Source organism: Rana temporaria, chromosome 10 (assembly GCF_905171775.1).
Source record: "Rana temporaria chromosome 10, aRanTem1.1, whole genome shotgun sequence".
Classification (NCBI taxonomy): domain Eukaryota; kingdom Metazoa; phylum Chordata; class Amphibia; order Anura; family Ranidae; genus Rana; species Rana temporaria.
This window is the reverse complement of record NC_053498.1, coordinates 32,281,558-32,305,233: the sequence shown is the minus strand read 5'-3', so window position 1 is coordinate 32,305,233 and position 23,676 is coordinate 32,281,558. Positions and strand designations below refer to the sequence as shown.

General features: G+C 43.0%; 1 protein-coding gene across 1 annotated transcript in view; it reads left to right on the top strand.

Moving 5' to 3' along the window:
• Positions 1-17,579, top strand: part of LOC120916496 (paired box protein Pax-6-like) — an 88,917-nt gene extending 71,338 nt beyond the window's left edge. The window contains exons 6-10 of the mRNA XM_040327493.1: positions 10,584-10,595; positions 11,619-11,630; positions 11,770-11,867; positions 13,437-13,584; positions 16,423-17,579. Of these exons, the coding sequence (XP_040183427.1) occupies positions 10,584-10,595; positions 11,619-11,630; positions 11,770-11,867; positions 13,437-13,584; positions 16,423-16,508 (356 nt within the window). The 3' untranslated portion in view covers positions 16,509-17,579. The remainder of the gene's footprint in view (positions 1-10,583; positions 10,596-11,618; positions 11,631-11,769; positions 11,868-13,436; positions 13,585-16,422) is intronic.
• Positions 17,580-23,676: the final 6,097 nt, after the last annotated feature.

Sequence of the window (23,676 nt, the reverse complement as noted above, 5' to 3'; positions counted from 1 at the left end):
CACCCCACCCACAGTTGCGGAATGCTGGCCACCCGCATACTGGTAGAAGTGCGGCTGCTTTATGGGGGCGCTTGACTAATTTGCCTCTTAGCCCAGTCCGCCCCCATAAGACATTCTTTCTGCTGCTGCAGTATGATTGGTTGTTGTAGGCACAGCCTAGCTGAGATGACTTCAACATTGCAACTTGAGTCACTAGTTTTATATAAAATTTGTAAAATGTGTATCTTTATGCAGTAGATAATTCTGGGTTCACTAGATATTTATATGTATTTTATAAAATAATAATGTAAAATCCTTTTTTTTTTTTTTTTATGGGACCAAAATGCTTTGTAACAATATGACCTAAATTTTGGTAAATTACGTACCCTTATACTGTATATTAAAAAACTTGTATTTGCAAAAATGTGTATCATCGGAGTTATACACTCCCCACCCCACCCACAATTATGTTTAGAGCGAGATGTGTAACAAGCAGTTAACCCTTGCATGGACAACTTACCGTATTTTATTTTATTTATTTTATTTTTCCGGAGTTGGGCTTTAGCCCAGAGGTCCACCTTTGGGTACATTTATTTGTGGTTAACGTTCTGTGCCATTTTGTATTACAGAAGATGTATGTTGATTTTGTGTTTCTATGATATAGCCCAATTTTTTTTCCCTATTTTCTTTTTATTATGCTTATTGAATAAATAAAAAGGTCATAGAATTTACTTTTACAATGTTGCAATGCTTATGTAGCAAAAATACAGAGTAACAATAAGAACTAGTATAAAAGTAAGGCCTCATGCACACTGGACGTTAAAATAATGTTATAAAAACGGCAGTAGCTTTGCAGTGAGTTTTTCAACTTTTTTCAAAGTTTTTTTCAGTAGCGTTTTTTTCGTATTATCGATTGTTAGCGTTTTTTTTAAAGAAGAATTTTTTTTTTTTCAATGAATCAAAAACATTAAAACACGCTGGTGAGTGACGTTTTTGTGCGTTTATTAGCGTTTTTACAGATGAAAAACGTCTCTCAGAACCCACTTTTTTTTTTTTTTACTGCTCAAAAATGCCACTGATCAAAACTGCTGATAACAGCCTATTTGTGCATGGACACATAGGATAACATGATGGAGAGTTTATTGACTGTAGAAAAAAAACGTCTACTGCCAAAAACAGCTGCTGTAAAAACGTCCAAAAACGTCCAGTGTGCATGAGGCATATAGGTTCACCTTTTTTGATTTTTTTTTGTGAAAGGTAAACTAATGCCACATAACCTGGCCAACCCTCTGCCTATAGCGTCTGACCATGCACTGCAATACACAACCCTTCAGTGAGTATCCATTGTAATGCTTGCAAATGGTAAGCTCTCATTGGTCAGCATGACCACACTGACCGATGAGAAGCACTTCTTTATTCTGGAACAGCTTACCAGAAGAAGAAGTCTCAGACGAGTTTCTCATTGGTCAGCATGTTTAAGTGGCTGTGTTGGCCAATGAGCACTTGCCAGTGCAAGCATAATTTTGGTACTCAATCCAGTGCTGTGTATTGTAGTGTGTGGTGTACAGAATGCTACTCCGGCAGCAGAGGGCATCACAGCTGCTTTGTGCATTGGGGTACAGAGTGGCGGGCAGGATTTTTGTAGTTAGTTCACCTTTTCTTTTTTTGTGGAAAAGAAGAACTTACACGAAAAACACAGTACGAGATGTTGAAAAACCAAAGCAAAGATGTATTGACAAATATATTGAATCCAGGGGGGGGGGGTTTAAATTTTCTCAAGCTCATGTGAAATACTCAGCCAACTTTTTGACTCATTAAAAAAATGGTTTCATTTAACGTTAAATTAATTGTTGGTGATTTCCAAGATCTAGCTATTGATATTTTTGCCTGCTAAGAAGATTTAGAATATCAGAGGTTGAGAGTGAGTGAGTGAAAAACATATATAGCGCAACCAAAGAGTGTTTTGGGCTATATGTAGATTTTTGGCAATATTAGGGTGGCTGACAGAGTACATAGGAGTATATATCCTTTTCCAGAAGCATCTAATAATGAGAAACTGCCATAAAAAATGTTAGATTGTTCCTCAGTAGTCAAATTGTCTAAAACATTTTGAAGTATTTTACTCTACAGTATTTTTGCTACTTTATAAGGAATTAAGTGATGGTTAGAGATGGTTTTAAAGTTTGCTTTTATGAGAGATATTAATTATTTCCTTTATGGCTTTGTATAGAACATTTTTGCCCATCTTTAAAGGATCACTAAAGGAATTTTTTTTTTACCTTACTGCAGTCCTGGTTTCATGTCCTCATTGTTCGTTTTTGCTTTGATGTTGCTGTAATTCCTCTCTGTTCTGGACACTTCCTGGTTGTCTGTTTCCTGATCACCACAGTACTGGGAGATTTCTCACTGTGGTGACTAATCAAGGAGGTGTGTCTAAAACCCCTCAGCACCAATCCAGTTTCGTTTTGCAAAACCTTCACTGCTCTCTATTGGCTCTCTGGCTCTGTACATCAGAGAACCAGGAAACAACAGCAAAAACGAAACTAAACTGTAGGTACATTATATGATTGTTTTTTATCTATTTTTAATCATTTTTAAAAGGAATCAGTTAAATATTATGTCTCTATACCCTGTAAACAGTCATTTCAGCAAAAAAATGTTTTTCCTTTAGTGACCCTTTAATTTATTATCGTTTGTTCAATGTCTGGTACCCACTTTTCCAAGTAGGGTAGTTTGGATGTAGTAGTAATAAATTGAGTGTATAAGAAGAAAATATGTCCTTTATGTCCCAGTGAGGTAAAGCACCAACATTCAAAAGATGACATAGGCCTCTTTGTTTCATGAATTCTGTGTACAAACTGTTTTGTTAGTTTTAAATTGAGTAGGTAATGGTTAAAACCCCATCATTTTTTTTTTTGGAAAGAGGAGAAATTCCCCCAGGATGGGGCTTTACCAGTAACAAAAATTGGAGAGGGTATATAATGTAATAACATTTATTATATAAAGAAATACAAAGAAGAAATGTATAGAGCGACAAAATTGTTTAAGAACAAGGTACATCAATAGGTGGTGTGTGCATCCGCAGGGATGAGTTCAGGCCCTACGCGTTTCGGAGTTTCGTCCCTTCTTCAGGGGCCAGAGTCCATGCGAAATTTATACTGTATATAGTAAAAATTATAATGAAACAGATTACAATGTGTATTCATATACAGGAAAAGAAAAGCACAAATTAAAATCTGCACAAAGCATAAACCACATACCCATCACCACGTATATGGACCGAAAGGACCGGAGAGCACCGTGGTACAGAATCCCTAAGGTGGATAGGGAGCAAGCCACGGGGACACAAAGAAGGGTCCCAGAACTCCTAAGGACAAACCCTGGGCGAGCAGAAGAAGGTGTGGGTTATGCACACACGACTCCTGCGAAGGCAAAAAAATTATTACAGTATAGCTAAAATAGGCATAAGTAATTATTAGTATGTATAAGGATCAATTGTATAATAGACCAAGATAGGGGAGACGTCTACCTGTGATAGGGCTTAAATTGCTTGGAAGAAAACAGGGGAGCAGCCAGGAGGCAAAAGTATGGTTCCAATCATCTAAAACATAGCCAAGCACCCAATCGGGGAATCCAAAATATTTTATAAACAGAGCTCCTAAGAGAGCAAAAAAAGGTAATGATTGAAATAAGATGTAAACAGTATATAACACATGAGAAAATATTGCTCAACGTGAATTGCATAGGAAACCTGAACATGCTGCATACCTGCAGTGAAGCAGGGGATGAGCCAAGGACGGTCCCAGGGGTCAGGATGGACTATAGTGTAAAAACACCAATTATCCAAGACTCTGTAAAAAACAGTGTATAAATCATTGATTGGCATATGGGGAGGACCTGGGGTGCAAAGCCCAGCGTGTCTCCAACCATAGCAAAAAAGGTAGACAAGCTTACCTGGTAGGAGGATATGCAGCTAGTAGCCACGGTCAGCCGGCGCTGTCCTAGTACGGCAGCCCATGTGATTAAATAGCTGGCTGATACATGCGGGGAGGGACAGGGGAGATAACGCCCCCTTGATCTGATTGGTGCTGAGGGGCAGCGTCTCCGTAAGAGCACGGGGATGTAAAGGGAAAAGTGATGGACACGCATGTGGGCGGCGGTGACCAGCGTGTGACGTCACCACGCCTGGTCGAATCACGGGCCGCCCAGCGAGGGTGGGGTGATAGCAAACAGGCGAAGGGGAAGTATCTATGGTTACAGGGGGACGCCCAACAAAAGCGTAGGACCCGGAAATGGACGCCGTGTGAAACAAACAGACATAGGGAGGCGTCCACTGACAACATGCGCTGTCATGGCAACATAAAAAATATACATACGGAGGACTGCACCAAAACTGATATGCGGGCAAAAAAAAGGGACCTAAACATAGGAGGGAATTTAAGTAAGCAGGGTCATAAGTGTAAAAATATTGGTCTTATAAGGGGTAAAGACATGAATCACCATATAAATGGTGACCGATGTGCAAAAAATATTGGTGGCCAAATTATGTACGTGTACATAAAGAACGCCTGAACGGGTCCAGGGAAGACGGATCGAGGACACGGCGATCACCCCATTCAGAGGGAAAGCATTGTTTCACCAAAAAAATGGGGAAAGGTCACCATGCTGAACCGTGTTCCCTGCTGGCACTGAAAAAGACCCCATGGTCACGAACCACAACTGGTATAGACCAGGGTCTCACGTATGCCACCCCCCGGAAACGCCGGGGGGTAGGCATACGTGCGCCAGGCCTGAGGAGAACAGAGGCACCCTGCCCCCCAAGGAAGGAGGGGGAGGGGGATGGCATCGGCACCTGTGGTGCATCTACGGTCCAGAGGGCCCAAAGTGGAAGGAGGGGAGGTAGAAAAGGGGGACGATCAAAATATAACATGCGAAAGAGCAAATTTACATAAAATACACAAACAGCGACAAACCTTCAAAAATAAATAAATAATGGATAACACATAGCAAAGAATGACAAGGAGCGCCCAGGTACCTCTAGTACTGTCAAAAAATCGTGACAAGGTAAATTAGTATTTTTCACAACCTCCAGATGCAAATCCCTCCAGGAACGGTCTGAAACTAATCAGATCATTAAGACCTGGAGGAATATTTGCACCTAGGTTGGCAATCCACCGGGTTTCATGTTGAAGTAGTGTTTTGTTCCAGTCGCCACCCCTATTGCTTGGGTGAATCCTGTCCAAAATAAGAAAATTGGCTCCCGAAAACTTGCCTCTGTGTTGAAGCAGAACATGCCTGCCCAGTGGCAGTTCTGGGTTGGCTGTCTTCATTGAGTGAATATGTCTTAGGGCACATATGTGAAAAGATAGTTTCGTTTTGCCGACGTAAAATCTGTCACAACTGCAAGTCAGCAGGTATACCACACCTGCGGTTTTACAGTTAGCAAAATGTCGAAGCCGATACGGTCGACCATTTGGTAGGATGACATTACCTTTGGTGTTCATGTATCGACAAATCGAGCATCCCCCACAGGTAAAGGTCCCACAGCGTTTACATGGGTCCTTACGGAAGGTACCCCTGAATTCGCTGGAGACCAGTTGATCTCTAAGGGAGGATGCCCGTCGATAGGTAATGGCGGGTTCTGCTGGTACAAAGGGGCTCAGACTGGGGTAAACGTATAAGAGGTGCTAAAAAAAATTAATGATGGATCTGACTTGTTGGTGCTGACCGGGATATTTGGTAATGATTCTGAGGGTGTCATTGGTAGTCTCTTGTTGTTTATTGGATTTGAATAGCAGATTTGTTCTGGTCTGTCCATCTGCACGTTTAAAGGATTTTTTTAGGGATTTCTTGGAATATCCTCTTTGTAGAAGTCTATCTCTCAAGGCAGCCGCTTCGAATAGGAAGACTTCCTGGTTGGAACAATTGCGCTTGAGGCGCAGGTATTGACTATAGGGAATGGACTTAATGAGTGCTGCCGGATGAGCACTAGTAGCGTGTAGCACTGTGTTGCCCGCAGTGGGTTTCCTGTATAGGCCAGTGGAGAGGCCACCCTCAAGATTTTTAGATAGGAGGACGTCCAAAAATGCAATTTCGGAATTACTGCTGGAGACTGTGAACTTCAGGTTGAACTCATTAGAGTTCATAGTGGACATAAATAGGTCCAACTCGGCAACGGACCCTTCCCACAGCATGAGGATGTCATCAATGTATCGGAACCAAGCCGATACATGATGAATCCATGGCCTAGCACCCCTACTGGAGAGAAAGGAGTGCTCCCACTCCCCCAGGTACAGGTTGGCGTACGATGAGGCACACGAGGTCCCCATCGCAACCCCCTGTACCTGGAGGAAATAGGAGCCATCAAACGAAAAGACACCATGTTCAAGGACGAATTCGAGTGCCATGACAAGAAATTCGCCCAGCTTGTGATCCCTTTGGAAAATCGGAGAAATAACATGTCTGATGGCCGCCACCCCGAGGGTATGGGGGATGGAGCTATACAGAGCTTCAACATCAATGGCTACCAGTAGTGTATCAATTGATGTATGTAGGGAATCAATTTTTTGTAGTAGGTGGATCGTGTCCTTGATGTAGGACGGGAGTTGTGTATCTATAAAAATGCTGAGGTTTTCAGTAAGAGCGCCGTTGCCTGACACTATTGGTCATCCTGGCGGGTTGGTGAGACTTTTATGGACCTTAGGTAGGCAGTAAAAAGTTGGTATTTTGGGATATTTGGTCCGAAGGAATTTCCAGGTGTCCTGATTAATCGCACCCTGGGCGAAAGCTCCATCAATGAGAGCATAGAACTGTGTTTCGAATTTGAGGATACTTGACATGGATATAGACATATACCACTCGGTGTTGGACAGGATTCTTTGACACATATTCCTGTACTGGTCATTGTCCAGGATAACGATATTTCCACCTTTATCAGATGGTTTAATCATTAGTGAGTTGCAATTTTTAAGTTTGTCAAGGGCTTCCTTATGTTGGCGGGTAAGGTTTCCGCTGGTTCTAGGTCTTTGAATTTTTTTAATTTAGGCAGAATTGAGGGTAACAAATGCAGCTAGGTTAGGATTAGTTGACAATGGGGGAAATTTGTCCGATTTATTTTTAAGAAGGCAAACTGTCTTCTCAGAGGTATCTGAATATGTTTTTCCAATGGTAGCCTTTCGAAGTCAAGCGTGTCAATGAGATCGATAGGATCCACATCATCTGACAGAGATAGGAGTAATTCCAGGTCTGCCTGATGCTGTTGGGTCATAGACAGTGAAGTTTCACATTTGCGTTTGGAGTATAAACTTTTGAAAAAAAGTTTACGTGCGAAAAGATGTAAGTCTTTGGTGATCTCGAACATATCTAGTTGAGATTCTGGACAAAAAGTGAGGCCTTTGGCCAATAGCATTCTCTCATCTAAAGATAGTTTGTGACTGGAGAGGTTAATGATGTCCATGCCCGGGGTAATGCATGTTTCATCACCCGCCCCCCCAGGGGGATCTAGGTATTCAATGTTACATGTGGGACCTGGGGAAAAAACCCAGTGTCACTGGTTTCTTGGATGGTAGGCCGCAACCCCTCATGGGTGGACTGTGTATTTAAGTGTAAGGGATTGGTGAAGCATGGGTAGAGTTCAGTGGGGCGTGAAGGGAGACCGCCCTGTTGGTCAAACATAGCTGCACCGTCACCAATAGTGTGGGAAATGTTCCATTGTGGACATTTCCCTTCACTTCCTATCCTGTAGACACAACAGAGAGTAAATCAAATCCTTTCTTTAACAGTTATAGTGTCTGCATTGAAAGATTTCACCTCTATTTCTGTTTTAGTTTTCTCACTTTCAGTCTCAGTAACAATGGTCACTTAGACAAACAGAGATGGCGATTCTCCCTAACAGGCATATAGAAGACCATAAACTTTGCCAAGAATTCTAACCCTTATTCTGCTCTAAATTATATATAAAAAAAGGTTTATATACACTTGAAGCCCAAGGGTTTAACTATAGCAAGCGGCTATGCAGCTAGTTTTGGATCCTTTATTTTATGAAAAAAAAGCATTGTGTAGCACTAGACTCGGATTACTTTTGAGATGGTGGTTAGACATAGGAGGACTTTTGAATAGTAACCCCATCACATATAGTAGGATAGTATGCACTAATCAGACATAGCATTATGACAACCCACCATAACATTATGTCCTCCCATCTGGGTCCCTTCTTCCATTGTTCTGTGGTCCAGTTCTGATGCTCACGTGCTCACTGTAGTTGCTTTAGGCTGTGGACAAGAGACAGTATGGGCACTCTGACCAGTCTGCAGCTATGCAACAAGCTGGGATGCACTTTGTGTTCTGATACCTTACTATTGGAACCAGCATTAACTTTTTAAGCAATTTGAGCTACAATAGCTCTTCTTTTGGATCGGAATACATGGGCCAGCCTTTGCTCCTTATGTGCATCGACGAGCATTGGTCAACTGTCACCGGTTTGATGGCTTTCCTACTTTGAACCACTTTTGGTAGGTCCTGACCACTGTAGACTAGGAACATCCCACTAGAGCTTCAAGTTTGGAGTTGCTCTGATCCAGTTGTCTAGCGGCGCCTATACAATTTTCTCCTCTGTCAAAGCCACTCAAATCCTTACACTTGCCTATTTTTTCTGCTTTCAACATATCAACGTCAGAGACAACATATTCACCTGCTACCTAATATGTCTAATTTACTTTCAAGTGCCATTGTAACAAAATAATCACTTTACCTGTCAGTGGTCATAATATTATAGCTGATCAGTGTAAAATTAGTGCTGAGTAAACCTGGACAATGGAAAAATATCTGCCCCGTGGAACAAGAAAAGGGTCCTTTGAGCTCTTGCTACTTCACATGTGTGCTTTTTACAAGAATCTCGGGCTAGTTTGTTGCAAAGGGCTCAGGGGATTCCATTTCCCCTGCAATATTTTATAGCAACAAAAGAAATTTATACATTCATATAAGGGCACCACCTAATAAATAATATAGTGATTTTTCCATTGCACAATCTCTTATGCTCTCTGCAACTCAATAAAAGAAGAATGCCCTGCAGATTTTGCATGTTTATAAAGATGGCATGAACGCGGTGACATCATCGACTACGACGCGCATGCGCTCGTCACATTCGATGCCGTCGCCGCCATCTTGCTTCACCCTACCTATGCCTTGGAAGCTACCGCGCATGCGTCAAAGTCATTTTGAGCATTCGCGGGTTTCCATGGAGACAGGTAAGTATACACACGCTCTGGTTTCTCGGCAGGAAAACACTGCCGAGAATCACAACGAGAAAATAGAGAGCAGTTTCTCTATTTTCTCGTCAAGATTCTGGGCAGTTTTCTTGATGAGAAACCTCAAAGCCTCGTACACATGCATTGTTTTCTTGGCTCGAAACAGCAAGAAAACTGCTGGCAGAGCTTTCTTGCCGAGTAAACCATGTGTGTGTACGAGGCTTTGAGGTTTCTTGTCAGGAAAACTGCCCAGAATCTTGACGAGAAAATAGAGAACCTGCTCTCTAGTTTCTCGTCATGATTCTCGGCAGTGTTTTCCTGCCGAGAAACCCGAGCGTGTGTATACTTACCTGTCTCCATGGAAACCCGTGCATGCTCGAAATGACTTTGACGCATGCGCGGTAGCTTCCAAGGCATAGGTAGGGTGAAGTAAGATGGCGACGGCATCGAATGTGACGAGCGCATGCTCGTCGTAGTCGATGACGTCACCGCGTTCATGCCATTCAAAAGAATGGCGGTTCATTTGAATCGTAAGTGTGTACACTCGGCCAGCAAGAAAATCAATGTTTTTTTCCTGACGAGAATCCCAGTTGTGTGTACAGGGCTATAGACTTAAAAACTGTGGGTCAGGGGTGGACAGATTGCCCTCCATTGGAGCTTGGGCACTCAGAGTGAAGAAGTAAGGGGACCAATGGCAAAGTGAATCAGGCCACCTGATGGAAATGGAGAAGATGACACAGATTTTTAGATATCTCTACTTTTGACCATAGGCAATCTCCTATTGAGGAGATCAGTTTTCCCTGACTAGTACATTTTCTGGTGCTATAAACAGGAAGCCTGCACTCCATACTGGAGCACTGGCTCTCCACTACTAATCCCAGGCCTCTATTCAGGAGATGGGCAGGATCCAATGGGTATCACATGTTTATTGATTGGCACATGTAACGCTCACCTCCTGAAAGGGCCACTGGATATTTTGGGTACCTTCTGCCTTGCGAGCGGGTGCACACTGAAAGGCGAAAACAATACTGTCCATCGCGCCGGAAGCAAGTGGCGCGATGGAGAACGCCACAATGCCATATTTTGGCTTCCAATGTAGCGCCGCGTCTGCAATCCCATGATTGCACAGACGTGGCGCTACTCTTTCAGCACTGTGCCCGGCGCCCGGCGCGCGGACACAGTGCACATATAAGGCCCTTTTTTGGATTTTTTTTTTTTTTTAAAGGGGCAGGTTTAAAAAAAATTTTTTTTTTTTTTTTTACTGACTGGGGGATGGGGGGCGGCGCCCGGGCGCCCCCTATGGACGGGCCGCCACTGGGACAGATGGTAGAACACTCAAGTGATTCTTGTAACCTTCAGGGACCCCAGCCTGTCATGTGGGTCATTGAGGTTCCGCTCCGGGGCCACCTTTTTTTAAGTAGAGCACAGGGAACCCTCCTCCTCTGGTGGGTGGGGCTTACCCTTCTGGCTGTCCAACCTTTCAGAATTATCCTGGCCTGGGTGTGTCCTGTCCTTTATGCGCTGGTAGCCAATTACAGGCACAGGCTTAGTCCAGCCTCTTCCTCCTTGCAGATGCAGGGAAAAGAGAAAAAACCCCAGAGCTACTGGACTAGATTTGAAGATCCCAGCACTACACAGGGGAAAACCTTCACTGAAATGCTACTCTTGGCCAAAGATCTGGAAGTGTCCAAGAAAATTTGGGTTTTTTGTATTTGTATCACATATCCTTTAAAATAGAACTAAAAGCAAAACTGATTCCTTATATTTTCTTACCATACCAAGGAAGTGGGCGTGATGTATTAAAATGAAGCACGACCCCATGTAAATGAAGGGCCGAACGAACGGCGCATGCTCAGAATCACGTTGAATTTACGCCCTAAGATACGACGGCTCAATGGCAACGACGTGAACGTAACCTACGCCCAGCCCCATTCATGTACGACTTATGTAAATGACGTAAAATCCGACGGCTGTTCTGTCGTCCATACCTTTGCATTGGCTGCGCCTCCTAATTGTTGGTTTATCTTTACGTGGGACGTACGCCTTACGTAAACGGCGTAAACTCATGCGACGGGCGCAAGTACGTTTGTGAATCGGCTTATCTTGGTCATTTGCATATTCAAAGCGTAAATCAATGGAAGCGCCCCTTGCGGCCAGCGTAAATATGCGCCCAAGATACGACGGCGTAGGAGACTTACGTCGGTCGGATCAAGCCAAAATTCAGGCGTATCTTGTATTGAGAATTAGGCGCCTAGATACGACGGCGCATCCGTGGACTTACGCGGCTTATCAGTAGATACGTCGGCGTAAGTCTTTCTGAATATGGGCCAATGCCTTTAGTTATACTTTAAGTAATGGTCTTTCATAATATATAACTGTTATACTTTATTACAGCTTTTGTCACGGGTTCTCTTTAACCTTTTAATTCCTTGTCTGCATGCAGGAGCAAAAAATCTTCACTTCTCAAAAAATGTCCCAATTTCTCCTCTTTTTAAAGTTTGAAGCATTAAAATCTGATGAAAAATCTCCCAATTTTGTGTCATAGGATCGATGCTAAGCCGAAGTGAAGCAGCTATAACCAACAGCTATGGTTCTTTGCCACCTCTGCCAAGTTTTACCATGCCAAACAACCTACCCATACAGGTGAGTGTAAAATGCTCTTGTTGTAAAGCCTTAATCTTCCAATGGGGCATCTAAACACACTATCTAGGGCTGATGAAATGTTTAGGACTTGAAGGGGAAACCTTTAAATTGCTCAGGGTTGAAGACTAGTGTACAGTACAACTGTAATTTATAACAGTGGCTCTCAACCACTGGTACCGTGCCACAGCTTTCCTCCTACCTTGGTTTCCTAGACTTTAGCTGTTGTAGTAGGTGTGGACCATGGTTGGACACTCCTACCGACTTTTGTAGTGGGGGTAGAGAAGAAGTGTGGGTCCTTTCGACCAGCTCTGGCTGCCAGGGGCACCTTACAGCACCAGCAAAATGATGCACACCAGACTTCAACATCCCTACTAATACAGAGCTGCTGCCTGAGCTGGCTATAAGAGTACAGAACATGTTGTCATAGAGGATCTTGGCATATATTCTGCTGATGCCTGCCTGGGACACAACAGTGAAGCCTCAGTTATAGGCAGGACTTCTGTCTGGGGCTGGAGGGGGAAGAGGAGGTTGTTGATCAGCTTCACTGAAAATACACAGAAGCATCCTGCGGCCACCATGTTTACCTGAACTACAGTACACATAGTTGGGTGGCAAGAAAGTGTGCAATCTACTTCCGGAATGTTGTGTATGTATGCACGCACTGCCCTTGGACCTGCACACTGCCTTCATCTTGAAAACGTATGTTCTGTCTGCCATGGTCAGTGATGCCCTAGTGATCGCTCTTCTTTCATTGATACCCAGTTTGAATTTGCTTGTTTAATGTTTGTATCCGTTCATACCGATGTGCGCATTCATGTGACGAGTCACTGTGCAAAAATGTCTGCTCCAGGGACTAATCATTACAGGAAAAATTGAGAATTGAAAATGCATAGAGAAGTTGAATTGTAACTAGGAATCATTCAGATTTCACCATTTATTTTTGAGGAAACATTAAACATTAAAAAATTTGGTTGCTGTGGGATACAACTGCAATCATGTTATATTTTTCTTTAATTCTTGTTTTAATGGATCAGCCCTATAGCTTCTTCTACTATGGTATGTATTTATAGCCCATTTTGTTTGTTTGTTATCGATAGAATAGGGGAAGTTTAGAATGAAAGATTGATTGGGATCTACCTGTCGATCATGGTCATGTTAAGGGATGGAAGGTTTTGGAACAATTTATAAGGCTCTGGTCTTCCTAAGGTTGAGAAATACTGATTCAGAAGCTTAGAGCTTTATATTCACCATTTGGGCATGGACAATGAGGATTTCAATCTTCTAATCCATATTTGTCAGCATTTGGCCTCTGTATCCACCACCATGGATGATTATACATTTTTTAGTATGTGCAGAAAAATGCCAGGAAACATTTAGGCAATAATTGTAACCTGTCCAGCCACTCAGATGTTGGTTTTTGATTTCTGATCAGTGCGAGAAAATAGCAGCCAATATCTGGTTGCATCGCTCCCTCCACCTTGTATAACATTTCTACACTGTTTTATTATTTGTTTTACTGTGCCTACCTAAACGCTATTCACACTACTATTTATTTCTATATTATCCCAGCCAGTGGCAAGCCAGACGTCCTCCTATTCCTGCATGATACCACCAAGCCCCTCAGTGAGCGTCCGCAGTTATGATGCCTATACATCTTCTCAGCTTCAGACACACATGAATAACCAGAGCCTGGGATCCAGCGCTGGAGGTTCTACAGGTAAAATTCCTGAGACAAAGCACAAGAGACATGTTGTGCTTTGTCTCTTCTTCTTTTTTCCTTTTTTGTTTTTCTAGAAGGCTTGTGCTCTCAAACCGGACAGTTATCCCCTGTAGAAGCCCGATCTATGGGCGAAACATTTCGGGAACCCCACCCTAAAAATGCTGTCCTGTTAAAAATTGTGATATTTGTACTTGCCATATGTTACATTTTAACATATATTTTTTGTTTTGTTCTTCAAAATAAAAAGTAAATGATTTTTAAATAATATATTTGATATTATTCTTTGCACCTCCAAAAATCCCAATACTACCCTTGTCTATTTAACCAATTAGGGGATTTGGTGCTATGCATTTTAGTTGGGGAACCCACCATCAGAAACTTTCCACATATTGTTATTAATTGAAAATTGGTCATTAAGTCAGTAGACCCTTTGCAAAGCCACTGGCAGTTAGCCCTGTTTTGATTGTCCCTTTAAGCCACTGATTGAAACAGGATATGTAAATTATAGGGTTAGGTGGGTACCTGCATAGTAAAAACAATGGCATCCCATTATGCTGTGCCCCACCATGTGCCCCCCCCCCCCCCAAAAAAAAAAATTTTGCTCGGGCCGCCGCTGGAGTAACACAGTCTCTCCTGAGAGGGAGAGCATCCCCAGTCAGCTCTGCGGGGGATTCCTCCCCCTCCCTCTGCTCACTGACACTGCATAATGTGAGCGCTCACACAACCACAGCTGCCCGATCTGCTCCTTCCCCTGCATCCTCATTGGCACGGTGAAGAGCGAGTTGCAGCGAGCACTGTGGAGGTGGGGTGGGTGGGGGTTGAGGGTCAGACTGACTCCTTAGGACAGGAGAACCAGCCTGTAAATTCCGAGAGTGGTGACTACAAGCTGAGCCGAGTGTCAGTCTATGACACTCTTTCACAGCCCAGCGAGTCCAGCCCCCCCCCTCACATATGAGCAGGGACGAATACAGCTCCTCTTCCTTCCAGTCCCGCCCACACTATCCCAGCGTGCTGTATCTGAAGAGAGGGAATGTGTGGGCAGTAAATATGAAAATTAGCAGCATTCCTGGCTGTGTGTGAATGATGCCTGAGATTCTAGCCTGGACCGTGGGTAAGTGTGTGCACTGCAGACTGCAGTACACTGTAATCACTGAACTGCATTATCTCCATCCCTTCTCTCCCCCATCTGTCTCCCTCCCCCTCTCCTGTTCTTTCAAGACATTCTCAATTTACTTTCACTTTCAGTTAGGCAGGTAATATACAGTGCACATTTCTCTCCTGCATCCACAGATTGCAGGAAAGAACCTTGCATGATTCCCCCATCAACACAGACAGTGGTGACAAGGGAATATTCCTCCTGCCCAGCAATTGTATTCTCCCAACAAACGGTGATTATCACTAGTGGCTATACAGCAACCACTAGTGATAATCATAAGAGAATCTGCTCAATAATGGTTCAAATCTCAGCCAGTTCCTGCTGAACTAGCTGAGATTTAAAATGTCTATGGCTGGTCTTAGCTCTTAGGCAGCCCATACATTGACCACTTGTTTTCATTCAACTATTAGGTTGAATGAAAAAATAAAGAAGTTATCCAATTCCCCCATCTACACATTATAGGTGGACCAGTGCTGGAACAACTAGAGTTGCTGTCCTGTCCCGGCTTTTCACAGCGCTGGTCTCTGTCTCCATGGCAGCGGCGGCAGCACATTGGAACCCAGTGCTGGTTACTTTATGGGGCTGATGCACAGGAGGGCCAGCGAAATTTGTTGTTAGAGATGGGCTGGGCATGTTCAAAATTCCACATGCCCGATCCCGCAGGAAGCCCACACTGCACAGCTTTAATCACAGGCAGTGAGACATTTCCCGGTCCGTAGCTGCACAGATCAGGAATGTCTCACTGCCTGTGATTTAGCGGTGTGGAGTGTCGGCTTCCTGGCGCGATCGGGCATGTGGGATTTCAAACACACCCGAGCCCATCTCTATTGGTTGTAGACAGTTGAGCTCCCTGCAGGTTGCTTAGCAGCAGTGGAGCCTTCTCTGACATGCTGATCGGGATGCAATACAGGTGATGCTCCTAGTCAAATCCTAGTGTTAAATATCAGTGATTTTATTGATCAAAGCCCACACTTTACAGGCATAGAGCCCACATGGCTGCTGAACATACGTTTGGTTATATATATATGTGGTTGTACTCTTGATGCTAATCAATACTGTGTTTATTAGATCTGACTGGGAGCATCACCTTTATCACATCCCGATCAGCATGTCAACAGAGAAGGTTATACAGCATTATTACTGCTAGGTGACCAGCTGGGGGCTTGGCTCTCTATAACCAATAGTGCCAGCCTTTCCCTGCATGCACCCATAATGTCACCAGCTCTAGGTCCTAATAGACTGCCGCCGCTGCCAAGGAGATGCCAGACCAGGGCTGTCAATAGCAAGGGTAGGACAGCAAGAGGAAGCTGGGGAACCCCACAGTGGCAGAACCGGTGCAAGACAACCTTTGCAACCCTGAAAGTTCTCCCACTGCTTTGGACCCTTATATTTTGTGTGCTAGTGACATATATCTCTTGTTTTCTGCCACCCTGGGGGGCCCCAGTATAGTAGGAAGGGAGCTCACTGCAGAACATGTGAAAGGGCCCATTGTGGGATCGTATTAAAGGGCCCCTGGATAGATATATAATTGCATTTTATAGTTGGCCCCCCTACTTTTGTCCCTGTGCCCCCCTAAATATGAAAGCTGGAGACGCCACTGAGTAAAAAGCATAACTGTTATTTACATTGAGCATGTGACAACATACAGTATGTTCAGATATTCCTCTTTCTTTCTTCAGGTCTGATCTCTCCCGGAGTTTCTGTTCCTGTACAAGTACCAGGAGGAGACCCAGATCTCAGCCAGTACTGGCCCAGACTCCAGTGAAGAACATGGGACTTTTGTTGATGAGACTGAAGAAAGCCACCATATTGCCAGAAACACTGGAAATATCATTGATTTGGCCAAATGGATTTTGGTGATTGATCAGCAGCAGAATCTAGCCATCTCTCAATCAACAAATATATACAACAAACCTAAAACTTTCTTCTCAGTTCAATACCAACTAAAAATACTAACAAGACAACCTCAGGTCACCAGACCTCAGCAAGGACTTTTTTTTAATATAAAAGGGAACAGACTTTCCAAGTGTATAAGTCAGTTTTTCTAAAGCTACTTGTTTATCAAGCTTGAAAATCAACTGTACTATAATTAAAACAATTATTAATACTGTGGCTTATCAACAAGTCAAAAAAAAAAAGAACTTCATGCAAATTCAAAAAACGATCTTTACAGTGACATTGGTGGGGAGATCACCTTTCCAGACATGACAGCAGCCACTCAGCTTTTCATCTGAGCTTCTTATTGCACCATCTCAAGTGATTGCTACATATATTGCTATTGGGGATCCTTCACAACGAGGGTAACATGGAAATGCTCAAGAATAAATTTCCAAATTATCTGTCTCCTAGTAGATTGTCCATAAGAATGTATGGATAATCCCTTCTGCAAAGTTTTCATCATTTCCAGAAGAATTGAGAGAACACTGATGCATCAGGAATAGATAGAGGTGCACATCACTTGACACCTGCTATAGAAACTTGTGTGCTGCCTGGTGGGACATTCTCAAGACATGGGAGGTGTGGGGTGTGGAAGAATATACAGTATTGCAGAATCAAGGACGTTGGGCAACAATGCTTCTACACCTTCCCCATCTCTCACCCACTGCAGGATCATTGATCCTAAATATACATATTAACTTAAATATACAATAACAGACTTGAGTTGTATAAATAAACAGTAATAGAAAGACTTAAATGCTTATTTTTCCTGAGGAAAATGCTGCCCCAGGTTTCCACCAGTCCTGGCCACATGCCTGATACCCTAGGCCAAACAAAGGGCCACTTTATTGCCCTTCAGGCTTTAGGAGGGCCGGATTGGGGCCAGCAAGGGAAGAAAAAGTCACAGGCCCGGCATCAGTGAGAACATATATGGCCTCAGGGTTGGTGGTCAATAGGAAGAGGAGTATTCCCCCCTATTAGTAGGAGTAATAGTATCTCATCATTGGTATCAGTGGATAATATAGTGGCCCATTGTTGGTGTCAATGGGAGGAATAGTGCCTCATGTCAGTGGGAGGAATTGTGCCCCAAGGGCCGGAAAAAGGCTAGCAAAGTGCCACATCTGGCCCACGGGCCGCAGTTTGGAGACCCCTGTCCTAGGCACTTGGATCTCTGTTGAAGGAAAGGATCAGCCATTTCAAACTCTGATCCCAACTTTCAGTAGGGATCAGAGCTAAGTTCCTAGACTTTCAGACACTGATGGACACCTGGGGCAGCATTTTCCACAGGAAAGGGAAGGGAAGTATTTTAAACCTTCTATTACTCTTTATTAAAGTATATCTAAAGCTCTGTCGGGTGACTTTTTGCTGTCTATGTCCCATCGGAAAGATATTACATCATTCTTGCCTTGGAGACACAACAGGGGATTCGAGGAAATCTTTCTTAGACAATGGTCATTGGAACTTGTGTTCCTGTTGTGGTGATCAAATTTGCAATATTCCCTCACACATAAGCCCAGTGACAATCGTAGGGTTTTTAACCCTTCCCCACCGTGTACAAAATTAAAAAAAATGGCTTTAGATACACTTTTAAGTGACCCCAGTGAGATATCATGTTGTGCTTCTTTTGAACGTTTTACATTTAAAACTCGTAAAAAGGTAAAATAATATATACAATTTTGTTAGGAATCTATTTATGTATATATAAAAATATATTTACCACTAAAGCCCCACAATTCCAGTATGTTAAGTTTCTGTGGCAACCTCTTCCCCGTGCTTATTTTGCTATTACCATCTTTGGAGGTGTTTTAACCATTTATTTCACATTTAAGTCTATCATCAACTGTGGGCAGGAGAAATAGTTTTGCAATATGCTCATGTTTTTTCAGTTCCTCCTTCTTTCCCCTTTTTAAACATTTTAGAAACCGTGCTATATAGTATTATAGAATTGCTGTGTCAGGATATATTTTACAGAACACCTCAGTACTCAAAGGCCAGATGTGGTTAAAGAAGATATCTGGTGTAAAGTTAACCATTTTCTATGGTTTCTTTCTAGTGACAGAGCTTTTTAGATCTCTAAATATATTTTATTAAATTTTTATCTTAGTCTCTGAAGATAGCTGCTACTATGTAAATCATCTGATCTCCTAAACTGGACACCTAGAATAATTAGCTGTCACCCTGTTTCAAGATCAGTGGTAATCAGTGAGGCCTTGTACACACGACCGAGAATCTCGTCGTAAAAGAAACATAGTTTTCCTCGACGAGTTCCTTGTCAGGCTTGTCGAGAATCTTGTCAAGCTTTCTTTGCGTACACACTGTCAAGACAAAATCTCGTCGTTCTCAAACGCGGTGACGTACAACACGTACAACGACACTATAAAGGGGAAGTTTGATTCCACTGGCGCCACCCTTGGGGCTGCTTTTACTAATCTAATGTTACTGCGTTTTAAGTAAAAGTTTAATGAGAGACGATTCGCGCTTTTCAGTCTGTTACAGCGTGACAAATGTGCTATCTCCATTACAAACGCTACTTTTACCGAAGGTGCGCTCCCGTCTCATACTTTATTATGAGCATGCGCAGGTTTCTAAGCATACACACGAACGTGTTTCTTGTCGTAAACCAGCCCGACGAGAAACACGACAAGGAAATTGAGACTCCCGATGAGAAAAAAGAGAACTTGTTCTCGTCGAGATCCACGACAGTTTCCTTGACGAAAAACATACACACAAACGTTTTCCTCGGCAAAAAAGCTCTGCCACCAAGTTTCTTGATGGATTTTGTCGAGGAAAACGGTCGTGTGTACGAGGCCTGAGAGCCATGTTTTGTCTGTGCCTGCCCCTATTGCATTATTATGATTGGCATGTAAGTCATTGGAAGGTTTCGGTAGGTTAGTGACCGCAGAGCTTTCATTTCTGAAGAGGAATGGTCAAACACAATTCTTTACTTTAAAATGATTCCATATGCCATGAGGAATCCCCCACAAGAGTGACCAAAAGGGTTGTGGATCTTAAAATACATTGTAGTTGCTAAGAGCCGGTTCACACTGCAGCGGCACCACTTCGGGAGCGACTCTGCAAGTCGTCCTGAAGACGACTTCAGAGGCGATTAGCAACATGACTTCTGTATAGAAGTCATTGCAAATCGCCCCGAGCCGCCCCCGAAGTCATGCAAGAACCTTTTTCTAAGTCAGAGCGACTTGCGTCGCTCCTATTAGAACGGTTCTATTGCATAGAATGGGACGCGACTCGTCAGGCGGCTGAGCCGCCTGACGAGTCGCCCCAGTGAGAACCGGCTCTTACTGTGGCCAGTTTAAATGCAAAATAGTACCAGAGTTTTTCTTTGGAACATAATTGCTACATTTGATAATCATCACATATTAACGGTATGTTTTGACAAGCAAAAATTATTTTAGTTTGCAAACTATAGAACATAATAATTCATGGTGGCGGTAGTAGTGGGTACCCAACCTCAGTGCATTGCTAGTTAAAGCGGAAGTAAACCCATCAATTTCATAGTTTCCAAAAACAGTTAGCATTCCCGGCATGCCAGAAATGCTAGCTATCACAAACTATTAAAACATCCTATGGCTGGTGTCATAACGGATCACATGTGCAGCATCATGGTAGTTGCAGATGGAATAGTGGCCAAGTGGCTGGAAATGATAGGAGGGTTTACTTCCATGTTAATGAAAGACCGTTTAGCAGTTTAACTTACTGTACTGCACATTGTTTTTGCTGTTTTAGATGTCTTACAACAAACATGTGCAGGCCAGTTAGATGCCCCAGATGTGCTGTATGATATATCAGGACCCCCAAGTTTCATAGTTTGTACTGGAAATAACCATTGGGTTTCTTGGTTGGTGCCACTCTCCCTGTCTCCCAATTCCTGATATACATTTTTTGGAGTAAGACAGTGTGGGGAAAGGTACCTGTAATTTCTCTTTGTCCCCGCTGGAGAGGATTTCTATTCACTTGCTGTTCCAGTGATGGTGGTCAACGTGACAGGAAGCAAGAGGAAATCTCCCTATCACAGAAACAGACAACAATAAAAACATTTTTTTTGTGAAATAGGAAAGAGTTAGAACCTCTTCCAGGGGACTTGTAGTCTATTGAAGATGATCCTTGTACATCTTGCCCCAGTAACAGTGGTCATAATGAGAGAACTAAAAAAAACAGGACAATGAGTGAATAAGCGTGTTGTACCAATAGTTCTAGAGTCTAAAAGCGTTTATTTAATCAATGATTTAAATTTAATCAGAGCTTTACAAAACCATTCCACAACCAACCAATGCAATTTGTAGCCTAAAACCATACCCCCTTCATCAGGGCTTAGAATACCATATGAGGTGGAGGAAAGAGACTTGGTTGGAAATAAACATTCTTAACTGTCAGGCCTCGTACACACGACCGGTTTTCTCGACAGAATCCATCAAGAAACTTGGTGGCAGAGCTTTTTTGCAGAGTAAAACGGTCGTGTGTATGCTTTTCATCGAGCAAACTGTCGAGGAACTTGACGAGGTAAAAAGAGAACAAGTTCTCTTTTTCCTCAATGGGAGTCTCAATTTCCTCATCGTGTTCCTCGTCGGGCTGGTTTTCGACGAGAACCATGATCGTGTGTATGCTTAAAAACCTGCGCATGCTCAGAATAAAGTATGAGACGGGAGCGCACCTTCGGTAAAAGTAGCGTTTGTAATGGAGATAGCACATTCGTCACGCTGTAACAGACTGAAAAGTGCAAATCGTCTCCTACCAAACTTTTACTTAACACGTAGTAACATGAGATTAGCAAAAGCAGCCCCAAGGGTTGTGCCAGTGGAATCGAACTTCCCCTGCCGTCGTATGTGTTGTACGTCACCACGTTTGAGAACAACGAGATTTGGTCTTGACCGTGTGTACACAAAGAAAGCCTGTCGAGTTTCTCGACAAGCCTAACAAGGAACTCATCGAGGAAAACGATGTGTCTTTTCCGACGAGTTCCTCGGTCGTGTGTACGAGGCCATAGAGGTTATAACTTTGTTTCTCCATCTAAAAAGGGTTCTATTGCTGTCTATGTCCTTATTAGGCAAATTACCTATCCCTCCCACCATTTTTTATGTGTAATTCCCTCTCTGACACCAAGACAGGTGTAGACAACAGTGGTTGACATTTGGAAATGCTGGCTTTCTTCGAATTCAAATGTAAAGCACATCTGGACTCTCAGAATATAGGGAAGCCTGCAGTATGCTCAATTTGACCATATGAAAGTCAGGACATCTCCCATTGCATGCAATGCAGGGACCTTAGTGACCTACTAAGAGGCACCTTCCTTGTAACAGTCCACAGCACTCTCATACTGTATAAGTCAACATTTGCAAACACCCTGGGTTTGAGGGCTCCCTGATCTGGAGAACCCAACTTTTCCTGCAAAAGTCACGCTTGCTCTGTCCTACAAAAATCCCATTTGGTCACCTATCACAGAAAATAACCAAAATCGTGACTCCAAAAAATAACAGGGTGGGTCAAAGCTCAACTTTTCATAAAAAAGGAAAAACTTTTTGATCATCAATTTTCACTGTAGGTAAATTCTTCTGATGCCTTTTATTTTATTATAGACTAATTTTGAATAGACCAGGTTTGGTACTGGTTTACTATAAGTAGAACTGATGAGGAATGCATAGCAGATATTTTCCAGGTAGATGATGTTGCTAAGGAACAAAAATATAGTGCCACCAGTTTTTTGTGGGATTACAATCTTGAAGAATTGACCGTTTTGAGTATTTGTTATGTAGACCTTCTTGCTACTAACACTCTAGCAATTCAGAGTACATTGGCAATAGCAATATTCTTTAATCTAGTTATAATTGTGTTAAAACAAACTGTTATTTGCCAACTGTAATCATGCCCTTTATAGCAAATCCACAGTCAAAAAGCAGGCAACTCGGTGGAGTTCTCGTTGCAAAATCTTTATTGACTACTGAACAACATGTACAGTGTCTTGCAAACGTGTTTCGGCCACAATGGTCTTCCTCATCTCATTGCAAAATCTTGCATCAGTGATAAGTCCACCTGGTTGCTGGCTTTTTGACTATGAATCAGCTATATTGGAGGATGAAACTTCCCAGCCTGAGATCTGGTCCCCAGCCTTTGAAGTTTGATTAAGCAGTTGAGCTTCGGCATAGCATTTCCTTTACATAATCATGCCATTTATGATTTGGAGCAGAATTCCCACATGCTTCCTTTACCTTTAACTCAAAGTGTGGCAGCTATATGTTCCAGGTTCTAGTGTTGCCACTTGAATTGCTGCCAGTGCCTTGGGTATACACAATATATTTCCAAGGGCAAATGACTTCCCACAGGGCTGTGTATCCCCAATCAGGTTTACCTGCCCCGTGGCTGATGCTTACAGCTGTGAATTTAGCGGAGTACCTGGAGTTTAGCTTTAATGACTGCAAAGTGCAGCTTAGTTAGTCTACATAGAGCTGTTGTTTTGAAATGGTCAATTCTAACCCATAGAATAATACTGAGGCCTCGTACACACGACCGAGTTTCTCAGCAAAAAACAGCAAGAAACTTGCTGTTTTTTTTTGCAGAGGAAACCGGTCGTGTGTACATTTTTCGACGAGGAAACTGTCGAGGATCCCGTCGAGCCAAAAAGAGAGCATGTCTTCTTTTTCCTCGATGGGAATGGAGAAACTTGCCTTGTCGAGTTCCTCGACAGCCTAACAAGGAACTCGACGAGGAAAACAATGTGTTTCGCCCGTCGAGTTCCTCGGTCGTGTGTACGAGGCTTGAGTTTTGAATTTTGAGAAAGAGCAGTGAAGCACAATCATTGGTCAGAACTAATATGCAGGTAGGAGATTCTGCAAATGAAATGGACAAATGTAGTTAAGCTCTGCCAGGTACTACCTGAAGAGAGCTTGTATGCATCCAATGGTGCATGTTCTGCACGTTGGGTATTACTGGGTTAAACTACTACATTTTTGCTAAATGCCTACCATCTGTCTGGAGGTTATACT